Source organism: Neolamprologus brichardi, chromosome 16 (assembly GCF_056152115.1).
Source record: "Neolamprologus brichardi isolate AB-2024 chromosome 16, ASM5615211v1, whole genome shotgun sequence".
NCBI lineage: Eukaryota > Metazoa > Chordata > Actinopteri > Cichliformes > Cichlidae > Neolamprologus > Neolamprologus brichardi.
In genome coordinates, this window is record NC_142119.1 from 22,783,956 (window position 1) to 22,808,559 (window position 24,604).

Consider the following 24,604-nt stretch of genomic DNA (forward strand, 5'->3'; position numbering starts at 1 on the left):
TGAGGTGATTCACCTCGATGTCAGCTTGTATGTTATAAAGTTGAATTGATTTGCTTGTAGAGTTTCATGATTCATTTGGCAAACAATAAGACTTCCCTGAAAGCAGGCCTACAACTGTTTAACCGTTATTTACTCATTTTGTATATCTGACTTTCAATCTGACAACAGCCATGACTTCAAGAATTACTAAGTGCAAACACTGCAGAACTGCATATGAGACATAAATTCAAAGCATCCTTATAGGGTGAGATAGACACTTGAAATTGCATTGTGCCTCACCACTTTAAAGTAGAAATGCTGAATTTAAACATGTAAGTTCCAGTCTTTCACTTCACTTCTATAATAAAATATTGTTCAGTCAGTGTGAGACTTTTGTACCTTGCAAATCACCCATAGCGAAACTGCAACTCCCACAGCGTACCACATCACAGAAAATAATTTTCAGTGCCCCTTGCAGGGCTTTTCAGAGAGCAATAATATCAGTACTTAAAGTAACCACATCATCTCAGGGACCTTTGCTATGCAATATACCCAAGCTGAGTGTATAAATGGGTCAAATTTCAAATTTTTCACTTTCTGGAAATCACATTCCTCCTTTCCACGCTGAAATCTTACTAAAAACGTACTGGTATTAAAGGCCCTGACTTTGTTATTTGGCAGATAGGAGAGCTTTTATCAGATATGTAATGCTCTAAATAACTAATCAGCTAATCAGACAAAACTGTTGGTACAGCATAGTCCCGCAAGATGCATATTAGATGGACATTTACACGTCCTCTGCAACTGTGTGTGTTTATTATCACTGTCTTCTTTTTTTAAGTGTAACAGCTAGTGAGCATTAATAAATGTAACTGTCTCTGTTTCTTGTGATAATCATGTTCTAAAAGAGTACACAGGAAAAAACACCATGACAACAATCTCTTGTGGTAGTCAAAACCATAAGGTGCACTAACATTTGACAAAAGGTTAAATGTTACATGCAGGAAATGGAAAGTTGGCGGAACTCTGCATATGTGTCTCGCTGTCACCACATTCCATAAAAAAAACATTAATCATGTTGTACCACTGGTGCTGTCTGTGCAGTCAAGCCAAATATAGCCCATTCTAAGCCTCCAGACCTCTATTGTTAGTCATTCAATAGGAAATCAATGAGCCAAACCATTACAGTGGCTGACATGTTCCTTCATTACAATAAACATGGGTTGTGTAGTTTATTTGAGGTCAGTCCCATATAGATCCTCCAGGGACGACAAATACTCACAAGATCGCCATGTTTTTAAGGTCCAAAAATAACTTCAAATAATAACCAAAACATGTACAGACATACAAACTGTTCGGATTTGCATTTAGAGCATGTATTCACAGCTGGAATGAAAAAGGCTTGAGGCACACACAGGATAGAAACACTGAGACAGACTAGTTGTTGGTTTTGGTCACTTCAGTATAGAAGTAAAGAATTTGTGGATATACCTTTTCATGTGTAGCACACATTGTCTGTAAACAATAAGCAGCCTCAGCCATGACCCTGATTAAATGGATAACTGACGTGCTCATAAGTGGTATCTTATATATTGTGTAAGTTGTGTTGGTATAGCACAGAAAGGTTTACAGCACTAAAGGCATAGCCGATGCCACACATAGCCTTGTCTTCTCTGGACTGATTGATTGTCCCAGGCTGGGATGTTGGTTTAGTCATACATCTGTCACAGTAATTACAGCTTTTTTAGACATTGTATATGTAAGTGGTTCCACAGTGCAGTGATCGCCAGTTTGATTCTGGGAGCAGATACAAAGTCCTTTGGAGGGGGAGCCGGTGTAAAAACATCCAAATAAAACATGTGGAGGTATCTGCTGTGGTGACTCCTTGTGAATAATGAAACAGCCAAATGTAGCTGCTTCTTCAGACTTGGAATATGTAAAAATATGTTGGCGGAATTAATCTGTAGGGACATTGGTAGAAATTAAGTGTTACTGGGGGTTGGCCTTTTTCTCCTGCACAAAGAACAAAAGTACATGATCTGAATGCAGAATCTACTTTGCGAGGAAGCTAAGATCCTTTAACATGTTGGCGTGTTTGATGATGGAAATCTGTGATAGTATGATCATTTACTTTGCTGTTATCTGCTGAGGGCTTGCATTAGTGCTAGAGATGCCAGCAAACTGCTCTCTGTCATGGACCACCCACTGCACCCGCTCCATTCTATATTACAGAGGCAGCAGAGCTTATTCTCTCTCAGACTTATTCAACCTCGCTGCCATAAAGGACACTTCAGAATATCATTCCTACTGCTCTGTGAAACTGTACAACAGCTCCCATCTTCATGACAGGTGAACACACCTGCCAAGACCCCACACACATTTCAATATCAGACCTTCTTATTGCTGTTTCTTAGAGTTATAGTGTACATAATATTTATTAGTGTCATTTGCACCAAACCTTTGTACACCACCAGTCATATTTTTATTTTATTATTTTTCTTTATCACTGTTGTATATGTAAAAGGTTATTGTGCACTACTATTGTGCATTATGAGGCCTTCAAACCTCTCTCTCTAACCTACCTATCTCTCAATATATCAAAGTGCACGTGTATGCTTGCAGGCCAACCAACTAAAAGCTCGTAATACACCACCATTTCGGTTGAGGCTGGAGCAGTTGTAGCGTTTGTATGGAATATGTGATGCGCAAGTATTGCTATAAATACGGTAACCAAAGGAATGTGTCACACTGATGTCAACTTGTTATTTACTTTCCAAATCTGAATGACTGAGCAAGGCGAAAGGAGAATTAATCAACCGCTGTGTGACCAGGCAGGCGAAAAATAGCGGTGTGTGGGGGGATGGGAAGAGCCCCCGAGAGGCCAGATAGGCAACAACATGCTACACTGTAGTCTCAGCGCACTGTCCTTAAACTGAAACAAGATATCATAGTGCACTTAAGCTCGAGAGCCATGTTTTAATGGTATTAATTATACCGCCTAATCTATATGGGGGGAGGAGGGGAGGGGGGGGAGGTCCAAATTTAATACACGCTCTGCTCAATCCACACGTGCGCAAATATACAAAGTGTACAGTAGTTATGCGTTAATGGCACACATAGGTTCCAGACAGCACGTGTATCTTTATATTTTCCATAAGGTGTTAACAAATTGACACTTTGCCTGCTGATTTGGCTAATTAGGCCAATCAGATACAAATGAGATAAAACAGTCCCTGGATTATTAACCCCAGAATAGATCGTGTTTATAATAGTCAGGTTTATTAAAGACAGTTTAGCCTTCAACCCCCCGCCCCCGTGCTCTTTCTCTCTCTCTCTCTCTCTCTCCCTCTCCTATTCTGTGTGTACGTCTCTCTCTCCCTGCCGTTTAGCGCTCGCTGCTGTCTCTTTCTGCTCCTGTTCTCAGTGAACGGTGAGGGTGAAACTCTACAGAGAGTAGCCTGCAGCCTCAGCCACAGAAACTCGGGTTTATTCCAACTTTACCGCCAGTTGTGCGTGTGTGTGCGCGCGCGCGCGCGCGTGTCTGGGTGAATACGCTTTGTTAGCACAGCAAATTTAGCCGGCAGTGAGTCACACACACACACACACACACCCGCGGTCGGAACTTGAAATGTGACGGTAATCAAAATGGGAGGAAAGTCGTAGCTAGCTCGCTGAAGTTGGAGGTTCTCCTTGTGGAAGAAGAAGGAAGAGGTGGCGGCGGACACCACGAGTTCACTCACAATAAAAGGTAAGCTAAGTAAAGGTCGAGTGGCACCGTTTTGGGCAGCACTGCATTCAGGCTGCTTGTGTGTTTATGTGGGTTAAAAGCGAAGAGGATAATGACTTTGAGAAATTGGTGATTACGGCGTTGATTAGGAGGATACTTGCCGGCACAAAGCTTAGTCACCCATTGACTCCACACGTGTGTTGAAATTCCCGTTTGCGCCTTTTAATTTAGCCTCTTTTGTTCATGGTTTTTCAAACAGCCTACTTTTCTGCTACATTGTTGTTTTTCTTAAAGAAACATACTCATGCTTAACCTTATGTAGCCGACATGTGGACTACTTTTACTAAACCGACTTAAGTTTTAGAGGTTCAAGGTTGTCCCATTGTGGTGACTGATTAGTTTGTCTACTTTGGTGGAAATGTGCTACAGAAGTCAAACAACATTAAGCTGCACTTTAGGTCATTTTGTTTGAGCTAAAGCATGAATGATACATATTTATATTGTCATGCAGACTTAGGAAGCGCATGTGTGGGGGAGGGGAGAGAAATTCAACTGTACTAGACAGTGCCACCAGTTTCAAGGACCAGTTCATGCTCTTGTATAACTCTAGTTTTAAATTGTTACTGTTAAGCTTATGACCTTCTACCATGCAGCACAGCACAGGCAGACGCTTTTAGAGAAACTCTGCTGTGTAGGAAGGAATATAAATTGTGATAATGCATGTCTACATAACACTCAACAAGCACAGACTACATTAGGAGAGAAATGAGAGATTGAGAAACGTGGTTTGACCTGCCTTTTAAGACTCTAAATAGTGCCTGGAATGATGGGATACAGCTTCAACAGTCTTGTCTGCCTTAAGAGAATCAAAGTGCATCTTAATCCAGGTTATTCCAAGTTTTGGCCTTCTCCCAGTTGAATATATCCAAGATAATTAAAAACAAGGATAAACATTGACTTCTTTTAATTAAGAGGATAGGCTCTATGCCTAAACTACATGTGGACCAGTCATGCTTTTGTAACGGTTCACCAAGAGTAGAAAAAAAAATGTTAATGTTGCTATATAAAAAAGATTCAGATGCCAGGACTGGCTAAAACCCCTGCTATTTAAATTCTCTTGTAACCTGATTCTACTTCAGTGGCCCACATAAGTAATGTCAATGTGATGCTCCCATTTCTTGTTGACCTAGTGGCAGTATTTGAATGTTATTTGATCTCAATACGAGTTACATATTTTCTGGGATTTTTTTTTTTTTTTTGCTGAACAGCCATGCCACAGCATGTCAGTTCCCTTTAGGGCAGGACTCCAAGACAGCCACCCTACAACAGGAATTTTCTTCTGTTTTAACCTCTCCATTGTTGGTTCAATTTTTTTGGCTTTGGGTGATTATCTTGTGTCATCACCCAACATCTCCTAAGCTTGAGGTTGTTGATCTCAATCATGCCATTCTCTTGTAAATTTTCTTATTACTGTGTCAATTTCATTGTTTCTTCAAGCACTGTAAGGCGGGTGGCCAATTAATTTTCCCAAGAGGCCACATGAGAAACTAGGAGTGTTATGGAAGGCTAAACTCAGTTTTGTTTATCACTTTTTGAACTGCTAGCAGTAAGAGTAAATGTCACTGTTGGGCCTTAATTGTGGCCCCTGAAGTAAAAATGCAGTCCCAATCCATAATACTACCTCCACCATACTTCACAGTTGGTCTTAGTGTCATCCAGTGAATTTTTTTTTTTCAAAGCAAGGAGTTTCTGCTTTTTTAAATGTTTTTTTTTTATTTATAGCAGCAGGAATGTCTACTTTTACTTGGAGACATTTTTTATGATTTTGAATTTGCTGAACACCCAGGTCTATAAAAATGTTTCCTTTTCTAGCATTTTCCATTTTTATAATGGTTTTTCCAAGATCCTGTGAAATTTGAGGCATAGTTCACACAAAGAAGTCTGTTTTTTTTTTCTTCCTTCTTTTTTTGACGAGACTAGACTGTTTTTGAGGCTACAGTTTAGCAGCTTCCCAATCCTCATTGATGACCTAATTTATAAGGAGGGGCACGTCTACAACGGACACTTATAATCTCATTTCCAGCCTGTACTGTGACTAGTTTATTTTATGTGCTTAATAGTTTACCTTGCAAATTATACCATACATATGGAGTGTGTGCACACTGGATAGTAATGCCAGATTATCATTAATTGTTTATGTAATGTCACTTACAAAGAGTAAGGGAAAAAAGAAAAGGTCTCATGTATGACCGGTGTGTAAAATGTTTGAGTTTCAAGCAGGATATTCTTTTAGATTGAGTTGTTTAAATGCACTTTCTTGTGCTGTGTTGTTGTGACGAGTGTCTTAAACAGTTTTTGCAACCAGTTGCTCCACTTCAGTCCAGTAGTTGGTGGGAATGTAGAAGACAACTGTGATGACTCAATATAAAGTATGGGGTAGGCAACACTGCAACAACAGCGAACATGTAGGAGATTCAAGTCTTGCTGCAGTTTAATGTGATTTACTGCTTTAGAATTGGGGTCACTGACTCAGCGCAGGAAGAGAGATGAGCAATAGCAGCAAAGTGAATTCAGAACACCCCAAATGCTGGACTTCAAGTAAATAAACTTGCAAGCTGTTGCTGAGATTGTCCGTGACTTTATCGAGGCTGAATTAAAATGCTACTCCAGCCAAATTTACTAAGATCATTCACGCTATGTAAAATAATTTCTCCATAACCCAATCTAGACTGCTTACCGTGCGGTGAAAACCTGTCCTTTGTTGTACGAGTTGTGTTGAACTCTAATTACAGTAGTTACAAAAGTTACAGCTTCAGTGCCACCTGGTAAAAGAACACCAGGATTTAGTTTCAATGTTTTGCCTGTATTAATCTCTAATGTTTACTTCAGCATTAGAATTAATACTCTATAAAGTATGAGTAATGATACAGACTTTAAATCCTTCTTTTCTTAGTGGATTTATCTGTCTTTTTATTTGGCGTTCCAATAAATTGACACAATTACCATTTGTACTGAATCCTCAGGGGGCATAGCCAAATAACATTGTTAGCCTGCTTTGTGACAGGATCTGAGATGAAAGGTGTTCTTTTTAGCTTCCATGCAATACCTGGTCTTGTGTTTAAAAGAAGAAAAAAAACATCTCATGACCTACAGTCTATGAAACATAATAGTTCAATTATTATTTTATTTTTTAAACTTATTTATATCTAACTACTGTAAGAAAACGTCAGATCCACAGTGCAATGAGACTGGATTAAAAACAGAAATGTATTTCCTCTTCATAAGTAGGGCAAGGAAGTCCTGTGTGTCAGCCTTGTAGTGCTGCAAATCTCTTCACTGGGCTGTCCAAATATTTCTGTAGCAGTATTTATTTATGATAGACCATGGGGGAAGGTGGGCCATTCTCTCCCTTCAAAAGAGACATGCAGTGTTCAGTGGCGACCAGCCAACTGGTGCACTGGTGGTTACTCTAAAATAACTGCCATACAAGTACTGACTAGTTGAAGGCTGTAGTTATTTATTTGGACATCATTTGGTGTTAGGGTGGTGCTGTTTATCATTGTGTGAGCTACAGCCTGTGGTGCCTTCCCTCTGTCCCTACTTAGAATAAAAGTAGAGAAAGTATATATCCCTTTAGGCATCTGTTAAAAATTTAAGTATTAATGTTTAGCGCTTTTCAATTGTAGGCAGATGATCACATCTCTTAAGTGTGACTTGCTTGATTTCTTTCTTGTTTTTTGTAACTTTTCAGAAGGATGAATGAAGAAATAGTTGGTGGATGACTTTTCAGGAAGTTGTGCAAGCACATACTTGCCAGAGTGGGAAAGTTCTTTACTGATGGTCATATTGTGTTTTTGCCTAAGTCTTAATCTTCATCCTGAGTCAGCCATGTAAGCTTATCTTATCTTTTGTGGAGCAATCAGTGTAGTTATGCATGCAACGTTTGTCATCATCATCTTAGCCACTCCTTGCTACATCATTTAACAAAGACTTGTGCACCTTTTGGAAACTGGGCTTAAATATTGATTGAATATTGCGATTTGATATGTGAGAGAATCCCCTGGTTATGATGGATTCACAGTTGTTTCTGAATTATATTTAATTTATTTCAAAAAATCAACATCTGTATGTTTTTGGTTTGTTTGTTTTTTAAAATCTCTTTATAATTCCAGTCACTTGAAAGGCTGTAATTCAAACTTTGCAGTTGCTTGGGCTTCTGGGTTTGCAGTATGCTGGTGGAAACCCTGCAGTGTATGTGTGCATGCTTGGGTTTTGTCAGTAACACTGAAATTCCACAGTTCTCAAAAGGACAGGATGATGTTAGGGCTGTTAGAATTGGCCAAAAAGATATTTCGTTATTCCTTTACCAAAATCCACTCAGGTTCAAACCATTATTGCATATTAGACGTATCTGCAGCATGTCTGCAAGCAGGCATACCACTACAAGGAGACATCATGTCTTACATAGTTATTTTATTTAAAGTTGTTTATTTTTAGATTGATTTGAGTGAAAATCACACTTGAGCTCAGCTGAGAACTCCTTGCCATCAAAACCACATGGTTGTTACAGAATTATTCACTCTTGTCAGACCCTGGACTTACATTTCATTTTCAGTCGCTGTAACTTCTGTCCATGCTTTTAGGCTGTCTTCTGGTGTAGTGCAAAATTTAAGGATCCTGGTGACTGAATTTAGCCTGAAGTAGTTAGAAGAGCTATAAAGAAGTTTGAAAAACTAAATTAAAATAATCAGGGAAATGTTGTGACTTAACACATTATTTACCTTATTGTGGTAGGCTTAATTGTTTGCTCCCTGTATTTCCTTGCACCAGCAGCTGTGTGTCTGAAATCTGAAGCAGCAAGCAGCTCTGCTGTTTCCACTCTGCCACTGTGCAACATTGTGGGTAAATATTTCCACATTAACGGTCCTGTTCCCAGCTGCTGGGTCTAAATACTTTACTGGTAGAAACTCTGCATTGCATTCTGTGTGGCTTGCAAGATAAGACACATCTTGGCACAACAGTGTTGCTTGTCGTTTTTGTTTTTCCAAAGAATATTATTTATTTGTATGTATTTTATGATTTTATAGTTAGATTATATTGATTATATAATCCAATTTAGACTACTTGTTGACAGCCTCATGTTATGTAGGTTAGTTCATTCAACTAGTCAACATCCACCTCATAATAAGTGATTTCAATTTTATTTGTGGAGGTGGTGTGTAGGTGCTTGGGCCAGGTGGGCTGTCAGCCATGTACCACAATGTTGGAAACCCTGCATTAAGGTGAAAGGTATCTCTCTTGCTCTCTCTGTGGGCTGGCAATAGTGGTGCTGCAACAGCAGCACTGTCTTTGTGGACAACAGCTGTTCAGTGAGGTAGCTATATGCAGAGATTGAGGCAGGCAGTATGGCTCGAGCATCACACCAGTGCCATTTCTATGGCATTACAATTAGAGCAGGGCGATATGACCAAAAATATTTATCACGATATAGATTTGAAAATTTGCGATAACGATGTAACTGACGATAATTGACACTAGACAAAATACTTTAATACAAATACATAATACAAAAAACCATCAATGTATTTTCACTTAAACAAGCAGCTGTTTTTTGCATTAAAGTTATATAAAAATGTAATAGTACAAATTACAAATGCAAATTCTTGCTGACAGTTTAACCAAAAGGCATTTCCAGTGGAAATTGGCCGACATATCCTCAGCATAACGAAGTATAATATCCACAAAACTTAAAAAGAGCTTATACACATGCAATACGGTAATATTATGTTGAAGCACCGTAAGTATCCCTCCGCGAGGCTCCTGCCTACGATAGCCGTAATGCTCCGACAATCCATCAAGCGGTGCGGCTTTGTAGCTTAGCAAAGTCATACTAAAACATTTGACAGATTTTCGAGCACCGTGTACGACATAAAATTGTTTCGAGGTCAGTAAACACAACCAGAATTCATACATAAGGCACACGGGATTATAAGGGGCACTGTCGATTTTCAGAAAAATCAAAGGATTGATTTTAAGTGTGCCGTATTTCCCAAAAAACACGGTAATAATGACGGTCCGCTAGCATGCTCTACCAAAAATAGTGCTTTGTTTTGTATCTGACAGACGAAAGCTAAACCAGTTCCACACCACTGAAGTTGCAGCATTTTTACAAACCAATTCTGGTTCATCCATTTCATTCAACGATCCGCTTTCACCCTTGTCATTCTCGTCGCCGCCGTGCCTTTTTCGCCATGTGCGTATGAGAACAAAGGCACTGCGCATGCGCGTTTTACCCATATTCTATTGAGATATTTCATTTTCTTGTCATTGCCCAACATTATACCGGTATTACCGTGAACGGTGTGATATGGCCCAGCCCTAATTACATTATCATAGAGAGAAACCCAGTGATTCTCTTTGAGCAAGCATGTGGTGACAGCGGGGATGGAGGGGGCAAAAAAAGCTCCTTTCAAAAGAGAAGGTGACCATCGAGCTTGACACTAGAAGCGAAGATAGAAAAGACCACAAGGAAACAACAAACACTGAGCTCAGAGGGCTTGTATCTGAAGACCAGGAGCGTGCAGCTCTGAGTCCAGAGATACCTGCAGAAAGACACAATGAGAGAGGAAATGTAAAGGAACAAAGAAGCACAAACTACAGATGGTAGGAGGCAGAAAGTTAATGCATGCAACTCTGACATTTAAATGCACGCCAACTGAAAGCCTTAATAAAGGCATTCAAAAAAACAGAGAATAGAGTTGAGGTGAGGCTAAGTGCATCATGCAGCAGCTGGATGTATTTGCAGCAGTATTTAAGACCAGTTTTTATTACACAGCAATAGCAGTGTTTAGTTTTTTGTTTTCCTCGTTTATGCTTAAAATTGCAACAGGATATCGCAATAAGACATTTTCATAGTTTTGGCCAAGAAGCAAAAATGAATGTACTTCTGTAAAATGTGGTAGTAGTATTCTGTGACTGTCTATAATTGTGTGTATTTCCATGACCCATATACTCATGCGGTTGCAAGAGGAAACCCTAAAATGTCCCAAACTTTTATTGCTCGTGTGCAGTCAGTTGTTCAGCATGGAAGATGCTGTGTGGAGGACACAGACAAAGGGAAATCTTTGGTGTGTTAGTGTTACACGGTGTAAATGCTGGCTAAAGAAGCAGCCGTGAGATGGCTTAGAATGTAGATCAGTTTTTCAGCACGCTTCTCTGACTTGTTTGCTTGACCCTGATGTCAGATGGAAGGAAAGCTCAAGGAGAGTGGGGGTATTTAGGGTGGCATGAGCAGCTGTTGACAGAGAAGCAAGAGCCTTTGGTCACCATAGCAACACTTGTATTGCCCACACTGGTGTGTCTCGGTGTTTACAGCTCATTTGTGCTATCCTCATTTTGATGAAGAAAAAGAAATGCCTTGCAGAGGCATCTGAAATGACTACTAACTTGTTAAGGATTTTTTATTACTGTTGAATAAATACACAAACACTATAATGTTTTTTTGTTTTTTTTCGGGTAGTGAAATAGTGTTTATGCAAAAGCTTGTTAAGACATACTGTACACTCCCATAGAGATGTAATACTTTCAGTTCCTGTCAGTGGTGTAGACAATGGCCGCATTTGCGTAATGTCAACACAGCCAAAACACTTCCAAATGCTCTATTCATTATTCATTTAGGCGTTTATTATCAGACGTGCAGATAATTCACTCTCCGCTTCGCTTGGTATGCACTGGCCTAGATGTAAAACCACATAAATTTGTGAAGTTCTAACTGAGCAATGGGAAAGGTGGATTTTTATGTTGTTTGTGTGCTGCCTTCAGCATGAAGGAAAAAAAAAGCTTTGTGTCCCAGAATCTCCTCCACACAATGTACTTATTCGCCACCCACCCCCACAAAGCCATATACACAGGCATGCCCCACAGTGACTAGTTCTCGATACGCTCGTGTGAATGTATGTATAAAAGAAGCTTACCAGTAACCTGGTTATTTTGTCTTCAGTGTAGCTTGTCAGTAATCAGATTTATTTCCAGTTCAATGCTGTATGCTTTTAAACTAATCCAATATAATAACATTTTAATATATGCAATAATTTGTTGTACTTGCATGATGCATCTGTCATCAGCCAAAATGACCAAAATCATTTAGGCAAGAATGTACCTAGGTGTGGGCATGTTGTTTCATGTAGCGGATAAAAAGCTGTTAAGAATGATTAGTGTAATATAGCACTTTTTATTTTTAAGGAATAAAGATGCTACATTTAGACTTAACAGTAGTTAATAATTTTGTAACGTGTGAGAGAGATGGATGGGTGATCTCATTTAGATGTTTTTACTAGAAATAATCAGTCATTTTAGCCCTCTTCTGTTATAAAATGAAAGCAGTTTTAGAGTGTACTCTTTGATGATGAAAATACAGATTCATCTTCTTTTGAGTCATATGCTCTGTTTATTAAAATAATTGATGTTTTGCTCTCTTATGGTTACAAATGTAGGGTCTGCGCTAATAGAGAAGACACCTGGGAATTCCCTGCTTTGAACACTATAATACTAGTTTGGTTTCAACTGAGAAAATTAAATGTCACCCGTATGCAAGTGAGAGATGACATTTTTATTTGATATTGACAAGTTTTGCATGAGGGTGGATCTTGGGTACAATGGAAACAATTATGGTGGCTCCATCAGTGATCCTTAGTCTGTTGCCATTTTCCAATCATTTCCCAGGGAGAAACCCTCTTTTCCAGTGTCTTTCTTGCGATTGCAAATTCACTCATATTGCCGTGTCTAATAAGGAGTACAAATTTGACTTGTAATTTTGCGAGGATCATAGGATTGGGTGTGTTTGATGAAGCTCTAGTGGGACTGAATGCCCTCATTAATGTGTTATGTGGGATTCATGGTATCATGTTTGTGTCCATTTGCAAAGGTATTTGGTTACACAGAGTGAAGGTATATGGGTATACAACCTCTGCAGACATGCTTGCATGTAGACATCAAAAAGGAAAAAATAAAACAAAAAAAAAAGGCAAACAGAAGCTGCAGTGGTCACACAACTATGCCAGCCGCTTCAGCCTCATGACTCATCATGCTGAAAGATCTAGTAGCCCAGTCCTTGTAGTTCCAGGCATGGCCAACCATGCTTTGGAGAGCCTATAGAATTTTTTTTTTCTTTTCCCCAACTCATTACTGTAACAGGTAATTTTACGTGTGAGATGCACTCATCCAAAGGTGTGGTAATGTGTGGGTGTAGTCACTGGTTGGAATGAAAAACCTGCAGACTTCCATTGCACTTGGCTGGCCACCCCTGGTAAACATGAAGTGTTTCCACCCATTGCAAGCATGGGAGAAGTGTTTCCCCTAGAGACCGAAGGCTACCATCCCCCATCATTTGCCGACCTACATTGACTGTCATTTAGTGACTCACTGAGAAAGGCAAAGGACAATGCACAAATGGTTGTTGTTGTGATTACCTGTGTGGGGATCATTATCACAATGCACCCCTCCACTGTCCCCTTTGCCCCCCCTCCCCAGACTGCAGCCCAAACCAGAAGCTTCAAAGGCGGGTTTTACTCAGCAGAGCAGTTCAAGAGAAAATGGCTGCTGTTTCCAGGTCTTGTTTGCACATCTGTCAGGAGTTGACTGTTCAGGAGAAAATGGGGTCCGTGGTATGCAGGGTTTTTTTTATAACATCTTTCTATTCAAGCCTGCATGTGTAGGAGATGCCTGAATGTGTGTTTTTCTTTGCTGTATTATTATTATTATTATTATTATTATTATTATTTTACAGCCAAATGTTGATGTTCAGAAAGCATTGGATTTGATTTTTAGTGAGGTTTTCACAGGAAAAGATCTAAGATTTCTGCACAAGGTATTATTCGATTTGCTGTGAAATTTTTTTTCTATCTATGCACATTTTTTAAATCAACACATGCTGTTTTAAATGCTCAAATAGTTGCATTTAAACTGCTTCATATGTAATCCTTTCATTTTCCTTAAGGGGAATATCAATATTTTATTGTTGATCTGTTTTTGCGCAGTTTAGAGCAGCTTGATATTTAAAACTCTTGGTTTATGTATTGAAGCAGGTTTCCGAGCTTTATAACATAATAATATAAAAAGTTAATTAATTAATTTGAAATTTGACTTCATACAAATTAAGATTTGACCAGCTTTCATACCACTCTCCAGTCTTTCATCTGATATCCCTCTGTGGTCACAGTTCAAAATGTGAAGCTCAAAACAAGGAAGTTGGAAAAACGCTGTAACAGCATAGCATGACTATTTGAGTTCCCCCTCCCCCAACGCTGCCACCTTCTGTGAATTGCATCGTATGTTAGTCATGTCTGTTTCTTAGGAATGTACTAATTTATCGACAGAGCGTCTGTAGAGGGAAGTGTTAGGTGCTGACTATCCTTGGTCTTACTGCAAAAAGAATAAAAAGGAAAAGAAAAGAGACATCTGTCCTTATATCTGACATCCAGTTTCATATTTCTTGTGAGTCTTTGAGTATCAGCTAGTACCTGCTATTTCTACAGTCACATTATATGCTATGATAAGATCAAATCCAAAGCTGTAGTACCTGTTAAATAAATCAACTATGCAGTAACTGGACAGAAAAACATACTGGCAAAAGTCTAAGTTGTCTATTTCAACACTGAAAATATCTCGAAGCATTCAGCCACAGCATTGCTGGGCATTGTTGTCGTGTTTTTTAGCCAGCAGCAGAGGCACAGTCCTGGCACAATATTGCTTTAGTATTGTGCTGTTGCTGCACAGAGCTAACCAGACCCGTGTCTACATGTTGCCACTGTGTCACTTGGGGACACTGTCAGATATGTGGAACAGCCAGTAATGTGTGCTACTTTGTTCAGTTTTGGCTCTTGTTGGTTCTCTGGCTTTCGCTCTGTTGCAGAGAAGACACAATTCATAATTTAAATGTATAGACTGTTCTCTGCAGCCATTGTTGATGTTTTTAATGTGTGCTTCTTATTTATGTATTAATTTGTAATTTTGTGATTCTTCTTCTTTGTGGTGCACACTCACCACTCACACTTTCCTGTTTTAATCAGCTTTTCAACCAGTTGGCTTTAAACCTGCTGTAATCTTGTAATGTCATCAGTCAGGCAACATACTGTTGGCTTTCTGAAGGACTGCACTCCAGCATTTGCGTTGGTTTCAATCCAGTAATTGTGTTATCTGTAGCTGTGTAGTTGTGTTAGCCGTAGAGCTACACTCGACATCCACGCACGACCATAAATTGAGCAGAAATCAGAGAGCTGAATTGAGGTCTGGGTCATAGTGTGCTGGTATACAGGGATATGCACATAAATTCACATTAGCACATCACTTTGCATTAACATATCATGAATTCAGAAACAATAACGTGCTATGTGAACACTAAGGAGGCATTAAGCAGGCTTTGTTTGGTTTAGTGTGATGGTCAAAGGTGGATTATGAGGGCGTCGTCTTAGAGGCAATATAGTGAGAATGGCTGCAGTGAGCCTGATGTCCTCAGCAGGGATGCTCATAATTGATCCATTAGGTGATTTTTATCAACTCTAGCAATTTCCCTTTTTTATTTATTTATTTTTTTTGCTTTGCAGTCACATGTTTTCCATTTGACAGAGTTGATACGATTGTAGAGCTATATTTTCTTCCGCCTGTAAATGGTGTCAATATCACCATGCAGGCATGTTCGTTGTGATGTGGTTTTATTTTTTTGTCTGTTTTAATACCGTCTCTAAGACGAAGTGAAGACAGGAAACTCTTAAGATGATAATGGTAGCTTAATATAGAAAACAGATGGGTACTTCTGTAACTGTTGCTCACACGCTGATTTGTATTTCAGATGCGTCATCGGATTTCTCGTATGTGTATTTGTCACATGAAGACTGGTTTTGCTGGAGTGCAATTTGCTGCTTTGTTTCCGTTGATCGACAGGACATTAATCAAATCTGCCAGCTGAGAGACTGAAAGCATTTCACAAAGTAGGGTTACGTGTTTCATTGTTGAGTATTTTTCTCTTACCTGTGCAATAAGTGACATGAATCAGATTTCTATCTCAAACTAAGCCGTGTGGTTTACGATCAATCAACAATGTCTTTGATTTTATTTGCATGTTGCTAAGCACATTAGACAGCCCTCTAATAAGTCCTACAAATCCTACGAACCTGTAAGCGTACGATCAGTTTGGATGTCTCATGTTTTTTCTGTGCTTATCTGAGTTCATCTGAACTGATAAACCTTTGCAGGACAGAGATTGGCATCTTCTCTGGTTAGGCCCAGTGTTTAGTCAAAGGAGTCTTGAATGCCCAGCGTGTTGTGTAATGGACGGTTGCATCATGTGCCCATCTGATAGAGGCTTTATTGGTGCTGCTGATGAGACCAGCATCTCTCTCTCTAGACTCCCATTTAATAATGTTGCCAGTTGTTTGGTATGTAGCTATAGTGGCCCTGGGAGCAGTGGCTTGAACGCTTTGATGTGGCTAGTCTGTCTTAGTCCCATATGTAAGCTGATTAGCTAAAGGAGAAACATTAGGGCTGTGACCAGAACTGGGTACATCGATGAAGGTAGACAAGCTTAGCATTGTTTATTATTTGGAAGAAGAGGGCAAAAGAACTCTTACCTTGAGTGAAATGTGTCTGTCATTATCATATGCTTCAGCAATCAATGAAATGAGAATAAAACTGTTGTCCATGTAATGCTTAATGCTTCTGACATTCAGTTATATGTTTTGCAGTTGCGAGCGTCTTTGCTCCGAGTATAATGGCATAGTCTTTTATGTTCAAAAATATAAAAGAAGCTTGCTGCACCAGTTAGAGGTAGCTATTATTCCAGTCCTCAGCATCTCTATGGGGCTACAACAAAGGTAGACCCAATTTGAAAGAATATACCAAGGTGAAAGAGTGAATAATTCATGTTGAGTAAAATGTTCAAGCCCTCTGGCTTTATGCCCACTGGTAATTGGGACAACACCGCTCTGTCTATTTTGCTCGATCTCTCTTGTTGCTATGCTACCAAAGGGAATCTTGAGTGGGCCTGGATAGTGTATGGAATGAAAGTTGGACAGCCATGTAGTCTTCATAGCTGACAGCATCCCTTTATGTCTCTTTATGGCGAAATGTCCATCTGTTTACCTCTTATTGGGAGAGCAGGAAATGGTTAGATGTGTGTCTTTGTGCTTTCCCAGATTTAATTTGGTTCCTTTGCTTTGTTGTCTGCTGCTGTGACATTTTCGTTCTTGTGGTATTTACTATAAATTTGTGTGTGTTTACATTGTTTCTGTGGGTGTATACACAAGGTTTTTTTCCAGCTTTATTTACTCTGTTCTTGTAAAGCATGTGGAAGATTATGAACAGTACAGCAACACGTTAGAATTAACAATGTTACTCCTTCATTTTGATTTAATTGTTAATGTAAGTACTGTTAAATACTTGTATTTGTTTAAACTGGAAGGTTAGGTGGGCTGCTATGATTAATTGTAAGTCACTAGATGGGCAGTAGAGTCATGCTTGATATCCTAAAATCAAAGCTTATTCCATCTTCTTGCTTTTTGTTCTGAATGTAGATTTTTGGGAGGAACTAATCCAGCGCTTAACAACATCAGAGGATCGACTCATGCAGTAGTGGTTAAGACCAGAGTGTGAATGAACTAACAGGAAGTGGAAGTGAGGGCTTTCCCGTGCGTGTGTTTGTTTGTCTGTGCATAGCTGTATCACTATGCAAAGACACATTGTGTAACTATTTTTACCAGTAGGAGATGCCAAATGCAATTTGGGTCAATAAAACTATGGATTTGTAAATGTCACATGCCAGAGCACAGACCTAAATATTCATCTCAGCTCCCAATTTTGATCTCTTCTCAGGAGTGAGCTCAGCCTTCCAACATACCTCCTCCTTTCACTGGGCTAAGATGAGTATTACCAGCGACGAAGTGAACTTCTTGGTCTACAGATATCTCCAAGAGTCAGGTTTGCCTCTCAAATGTCTTTTTTTTTTTTTCTTTTTCTTTTTTGTAAATTTAGGATGTAAGCACCATGTGAAAACACAGTGTTGCATTGCTCTGGATATGTCAGCATGCTATTATACTCAGGGATCTGAATTTAAAGGATCTGGATCAGTCCCGAAACCCTAGCTGTTGTCTTTTATTACTGTTTATTGAGACTGTCTGAAGCCATCTGGCAGTGTACAAGCTACTAGCAGCTCTGAGAGGTCAACACTGAAAATTGGCATGCCTTATTGTACTCTCAAATGTCATGCTTGTTATTCCATTTTGTTGTTGTATTCAATTACTCTTAGCTTTGATTGGATCAGACAAGACTTTTCTTTGAATATTTGTGTTGTGTTTGTGCACATCTTGTGCTTGGCACTCTGCTGTTAATGAATGTGAATGGTGTTTTGTTTTCAGGTTTCTCCCACTCAGCATTCACCTTTGGCATTGAGAGCCACATCAGCCAATCCAACATCAATGGAACACTAGTGCCCCCTGCTGCTCTCATCTCTATCCTGCAGAAAGGACTCCAGTATGTGGAGGCAGAAATCAGCATTAATGAGGTGAGGGCTGGGACCTGCTGTTACTGACTCCCACAGATGTCTTCTGTTGCTTAATGATACAAAGACAGACTTTGATCTCAATGCCAACTTGCTAGGGTAACTGCAAGTGCTTATCCCCCCCCACCCACCCCCTCACACACACACACACACACACACACTTACGTTGTCTTGTACTGGAAGAAACCCTGAAGTGTGTTTGTATTAGGCTGCCAATTAGGAAGCACTCTTCACCTTTGTAATTGACGATTATCAGGGAAATGAGACGAGTCACTAATTAAAAACCACACCCCTCCACGATGGTTCTTAACTCCTCTTGTGATGACAGGACGGCACGGTCTTTGACGGTCGGCCGATTGAGTCACTGTCGCTCATTGACGCGGTGATGCCAGATGTGGTGCAGACGCGGCAGCAGGCCTTCCGCGACAGACTAGCCCAGCAGCAGACCACCTGTACCATAGCAGCTTCAACCTCTGGAATCCAGTCCAATGCGCCAAAAAATGGAGAAGCCATTGTCAATGGCGAGGAGAATGGTACTCACAGCATGAGTAAGTTGAACATTAATGTCGTTGGTCGCAGCTTACAGTCACCACATTTTGTCTCTTAACTTTAACCCAAATATCTGAGTCATGACAGAAATGGTGACTCATGTAATACATTTCTGAGGTCTGTTAATGTGACCTCATTTTGTTACAGATGTGTGTCAAGCTCACAGTCAATTACTGTATATTCAGTTATGTCTGTAGCAGTGATAGTCATTTTCCATTGCCCAACACACGTGTGAAGTAATATGTGATGCACAGGTCAGAGTTTTCTTACTGGAATATAACAGCTTGAGAGTTGCTTTTAAAATGAGAGATGTCATAGTAGTTGAAGCACATCAATATATACTTTAGTTGACTTTTTAGAATAGATTACTGATTTTCTTTGTTGGCCCCCTGTTGCTTGAAAAGTAATATATTCACCTCCTTTGATAAATGTCTAAACTAAATACTGTAAACATTAATGGTAAATCTACAGAATGCTTAAAACTTGCTGAGAATTGTAGGCAAATCTATGTTTTGCGTGTATGTTAATGTACATAAAATATGTATCTGTCCACTCCTCAGATAACCACAGTGAGCCTATGGATTTGGATGTGGATGTTGAGATACCAGCCAGTAAAGCTACAGTACTCAGAGGCCACGAGTCTGAAGTTTTCATCTGCGCCTGGAACCCTGTCAGCGATCTGTTGGCCTCAGGGTCAGTCTCTGTCTGTGCTGAAACACATCTTAATTCATCCTGCATGAATCGTACTGTATTGTATTTACACTGTGGTGTAAGACATCTAGCTTTATAAAAAAACACTGCTGATAGGTTGTATTTCCACAATCATTTGACCGCCTCCTGTTATGTTGATTGGTTCAGTTCGGGGGACTCCACTGCCAGGATCTGGAACCTGAACGAGAATAATAACTCAATCTCCACCCAGCTGGTCCTGCGCCACTGTATCCGAGAAGGTGGCCAGGATGTCCCCAGCAACAAAGACGTCACCTCCCTAGACTGGAATGTAGGTTTCAGATCATACATCACATCTTTCCTCTCGTACCTTTACCATCTGGTAAACAGGCAATGCCGTCAGGTAACAGTTCTGTTATGTTGTCGTCCAACAGAGCGATGGGACTCTCCTGGCAACGGGCTCGTATGATGGATTTGCCAGGATATGGACAAAGGATGGTATGTCCTCCATCATTGTCACACATTGTTGTTTCTTTTGCCATTAGATTTTTTTTGGCATTGTTGATGTGAAAAATGCAACCTTCGTGACAATTTTGTGAGGGATCTTTTCTAAGAGAAACTGATATTACTCTTATCCATTAGGAAATCTGGCAAGCACACTGGGTCAACACAAAGGGCCCATATTTGCACTCAAGTGGAACAAGAAGGGGAACTGTATTCTCAGCGCTGGTGTAGATAAGGTACTCCTAAAGATCCCCAGGCGTGGATTTGTCTTTCACTAATAATATCCTTATGTTTTGGGGGGGTTTGTTTGCTTTTTTTGTGTCAAACCAGCCTTTTTTTTGCTCATCAGACAAAGACTAAATCTTTGACATATCATTTTCTCATATCCATAACCTAAAATTCTTAACAGTATAAAAACAGGGAAAGAAACCTGAAATTTTTGGCTCACACATTAAATTTTCTTATCTGTCTTTTAAGATTAATTTGTCTTTTTATAGCACAACAGACATTTATTCAAATGGAATGGAGTAAAACTTTACCAAGAAAGGTTAAGCAAATAAAAACTGAGTCGGTGACATTAACTGCAGATGTGTTTATGGACCATCGAACGACAGATGAGGCATGCGCATTTGTGCAGAAAAGTTGAGCTTGTGTTTTAAAATGCAATTGTAACTTTTCCAGACGACAATCATTTGGGACGCACACACAGGAGAAGCCAAACAGCAGTTCCCCTTCCACTCAGGTAAAGCGAATTCATGTATCCAGATAAATGACTGTTATAGATAATGAATATGTTACAAAGTGACTGCTGCTCAGTTGCGATCGTGCTACCCTAATGAGTATGGATTTGTGCACAGCCCCAGCACTGGATGTTGACTGGCAGAACAACACCACGTTTGCCTCTTGCAGCACAGACATGTGCATCCACGTATGTCGACTTGGCAGCGACCGCCCCCTCAAGACTTTCCAGGGCCACACGGTGAGCAGCTTTTCTGACCCCATCTCTCACACTAACTTTAGTTCTACCTCAGCATACATGCTAATGAGCGTTGTTTTGCAGAATGAAGTTAATGCCATTAAGTGGGACCCATCAGGTATGCTGCTTGCCTCCTGCTCGGATGACATGACCTTAAAGGTAAGACCAGTCTCCGGTCTTGGAGGTTAAAGAAAACAAACACATTGATTTGTATTCATACATACTTTGCTCTTGCCATTCCCCTCACGTGCAGATTTGGAGTATGAAGCAGGAGTCATGTGTCCATGACCTCCAGGCTCACAGTAAAGAAATCTACACTATCAAGTGGAGCCCCACAGGCCCCAGCACAAATAACCCCAACGCCAACATCATGCTTGCCAGGTAGGAGATTGACTATATATAACTCACATTCAATACCGTACATGGCTGCCAATCACACGGGTCAACTTTTAATGAAGTCCTGGCTTGTTGTGTTCACTATGAGCTGTGTGTATGTTGAACGTTATAGATGTGTTTGCGAAGGCCACAAGCGCCGATGCTTCTTAACGAGAAGAAACTATGTCTCAGGCAAAATTTCAGCGCTACTGTGTTACCTAAATCCCTGCACCCGGACACAGATGTGCATGCGTGTATATATTTCCTAGTTTCAATACTGTGAATGTCCACGGTGCGTAATGACATCCTTGCACATCTGGCACAATAATTATTCTGCATTTACTTTAATCTTCAGTAAATTTAGAGTTTGATATAACAGGCAATGTGAAATAGGTTAGGACATGGCCTTTAAAAACTGAAATGATGCAATTGGGTAGCTTTTAATAATGGATTTTTTCCCCTTTTTTTCCTGTGTCTTCCTCTGCAATATAAAGCAGTGGAAATAAAAACTAGCATTTATTGAAGAAACTGATTATTAGGATGCTTTGATGCTGCTTAACCATCTGATTCCTATCCTCTGTTCTCCACACAGCGCTTCTTTTGACTCTACAGTGCGACTGTGGGATGTTGAACGAGGGGTTTGTATTCATACACTGACCAGGCACCAGGAACCGGTCTACAGCGTGGCCTTCAGCCCTGATGGCAAACACCTAGCCAGCGGCTCCTTTGATAAATGTGTCCACATTTGGAACACTACGGTAAGAGCCGGACTGGAATTTATACTGTGCCAAACGACAGAGAAGAGACAATTAATTGTCATTTATCATCATTTGTTTGTGGCTTTGTTTCAGACTGGAGCCTTGGTGCACAGCTACAGGGGTACTGGCGGCATCTTCGAGGTGTGCTGGAACAGCACCGGAGACAAAGTTGGTGCCAGTGCCTCCGACGGCTCGGTAAGCTGTTTTGATTTTACAGTTTTAATTTCAAATAAAACAAAAATGTCAGAAAGTTCTCATGACCAATATTTGAAGAACAGCGAGTAAAAATGCAGACTTGAAATGTAATATTAAAGCTATCTAATTTTTATTTATTTATTTTAACATTCTAGGTTTGTGTTCTCGATCTCCGAAAATAGACCACTTGATGATTAATCCTGGATTGTGGAGAAAAATGCCTTCTCCTGCCATCAGCAAACACACACTCATTGCTCAAGAAAGGCTGTAAAGGTGAACTGAATGAAAACTCTCACCGGAATAAAACCAGATCACCTCAGCGGTTTTAACTCCAACTGAATTCAGCGCACCTTCCAGTCGATGTGTGTATTTTATGAGAAGCCTGTTTGAGACATAGCGGAAGCTGGCTAAGAGATTCCCCTAGACTGGACACAACTCGCTGGGTGCATCCATGTATTAAAATGGTTCCTTATGATGAAGTGCTGCGATCCCCACGGGCCACTGGTCCACCGTTTTCGGGTTGTGAGGGTAGAAACACACGGATGAGCCGAGATATATAAAGACAAAAGTGTTATTGAGACACTGGTGTCTGGCTGTGAGAGGAAACAAATTGCGCGGAACTTCATGTCCTAATGAAGTAACACAATGAAAGTAGCTGATACTGAAAACTGAATCACTGCTGCTGTCTGTACAACAGTGCTTAATTTCTCCCCAGTGGAGAAACGTTTGTTTCAAGAGTAATTCTTCCTTTCCTTTTCTTTTTTCCTTTGTTCCTCCGTCTTTTCTTTTTTTCTTTATTTGTATCTATTTTCCACAGATGGATTTTTGAAAATCAAACTGAATGTGCCGCTACGAGGTAGTTCTTAGCTCATTTTTAACATCAGGTTCAACAACACAAAAGGAAAGGCCTGCCGAGAAATTGTCCTAACTTCCAAAAATGACCTGTTCGATTCAGTCGTCAGAAAACGTCATTCTGTGGACAAGATGTGAAAAGTGTGCTTTATACAGAGAATTATCTGCCACTCTAGATGTAAATTTAAAGAATGTAAAGATGTAAATTAGATTCATACACAGACTTATATACTGTGTATATATGTTTATATACAGCACACTTTATTGCAATCCTGTAGGGGCTTTTTAATGGCTAGAGCTATCAGATCTTTGCTGATAATTCAAGACAAGACCACTCTTTAAATGAAGTGCATATTTCATGAGCTTCTTATGTTGCAGTCTTTCTGAAATCTGCCAGTCGTATCCATTTGATTGAGCTTACTTTTCGTTAAGTGAATCACAGAAAAAACATCAAGGAAAATGGCTTGAGCATTGTTGTTCTTCTCTGCTGATCACTAAAAGCCATGGAGGAAATGTACACCGCATCATCTGCATTTGGGAAGTTCTCTTGTTAAAGATATTAGCAGTCATCACTATCCTACTTAGCCTGCTGCTTTTATTTCTGTTTTGTGTGTAAAACAAGTCATCACGGGACTCACAAACCTGTAACTGCCAAGCAGACAAGCAAGGGAAGTTTCTGCAGCTTGTTTTATTATTAGCATGGTTCCTCTCTGGCACTTTTCCTCTGATCAGCCTACTGAAAATTCAGATCATTTGACCAGGAGGTGGATTTTATGCAAAAGCCTTGTTATTGTTTAAAAATTTTTTTTTTTTTAAAGCTGTGCAAATGTGTGTTGTGAGCAGTATGTCTGCCTGCTTGGATGTAAAGTAAAAGTATCTTCAAGCAAACCTGCTACCACTTTGATTTGCCTTTTTAGCTTTTAATATTTTTTAAAATTTCATTTTATTGTTTGATTTTATTTGTTTTTGTCTCTCACTTTTTGCCAGCTTCAGCAGGAGCAACATGAAGTGCACTTTTGTATCGATGGGCTCAGAAAAAAAATCACATTTTGCTGAAAGTCAAGGTCCAACTATTTGTTTTTGTTTTTTTTTTGGGTTTTTTTAATGTCACAATTGGATACTAATGAGTGTTTAATTTTTTTTGACTACTTTTTTTTTTATTTGCTAAGAGCCATTATTGTCTGTGTCAGACTGAGCATTGGGCTGTAGGTCAGTGGCCATTCTTGGCATGCTAAGGAGCCCAATATGGAATAAGCGCTGTGACGGCTACTATCTTTTTCACCCTGATCCAGGGTCTGTCACCTGTTTCCAAGAAAAAAAACAAAACATTGAAGTCATTCAGTGTCTCAAATAAATTACTCTATTTTGATAACAGAACTCAAGCCTTTGTCTTGAATTGTGTGTTTTCCCCTTTTCTCTTGAGCTCATTAACATATTGTAGATTTGGGGAAAAATTGAAAGGTTTTTGAGTC

At 39.8% G+C, this 24,604-nt stretch overlaps 1 protein-coding gene across 1 annotated transcript; it reads left to right on the forward strand.

Annotated features, from left to right (window-relative positions):
- Positions 1-3,350: 3,350 nt before the first annotated feature.
- On the forward strand, positions 3,351-24,509 carry tbl1x (transducin beta like 1 X-linked). The gene is made up of 15 exons (XM_006788375.3): positions 3,351-3,727; positions 17,570-17,674; positions 18,112-18,257; positions 18,583-18,802; positions 19,364-19,496; positions 19,662-19,803; positions 19,907-19,970; positions 20,115-20,212; positions 20,658-20,718; positions 20,834-20,955; positions 21,037-21,111; positions 21,206-21,333; positions 21,920-22,085; positions 22,179-22,280; positions 22,436-24,509. The coding sequence occupies exons 2-15, from the start codon at positions 17,617-17,619 to the stop codon at positions 22,460-22,462; spliced, it is 1,542 nt and encodes a 513-aa protein (XP_006788438.2). The 5' UTR covers positions 3,351-3,727; positions 17,570-17,616; the 3' UTR covers positions 22,463-24,509.
- Positions 24,510-24,604: the final 95 nt, after the last annotated feature.

Excerpts from the sequence above, each read along its gene's own strand:
- tbl1x (XM_006788375.3), top strand. The coding sequence starts at position 17,617 with ATGAGTATTACCAGCGACGAAGTGAACTTCTTGGTCTACAGATATCTC. Across the intron at positions 17,675-18,111 it reads CAGATATCTCCAAGAGTCAG|GTTTCTCCCACTCAGCATTC; the intron begins GTTTGCCTCTCA and ends TTTTGTTTTCAG. Across the intron at positions 19,804-19,906 it reads TCACCTCCCTAGACTGGAAT|AGCGATGGGACTCTCCTGGC; the intron begins GTAGGTTTCAGA and ends GTCGTCCAACAG.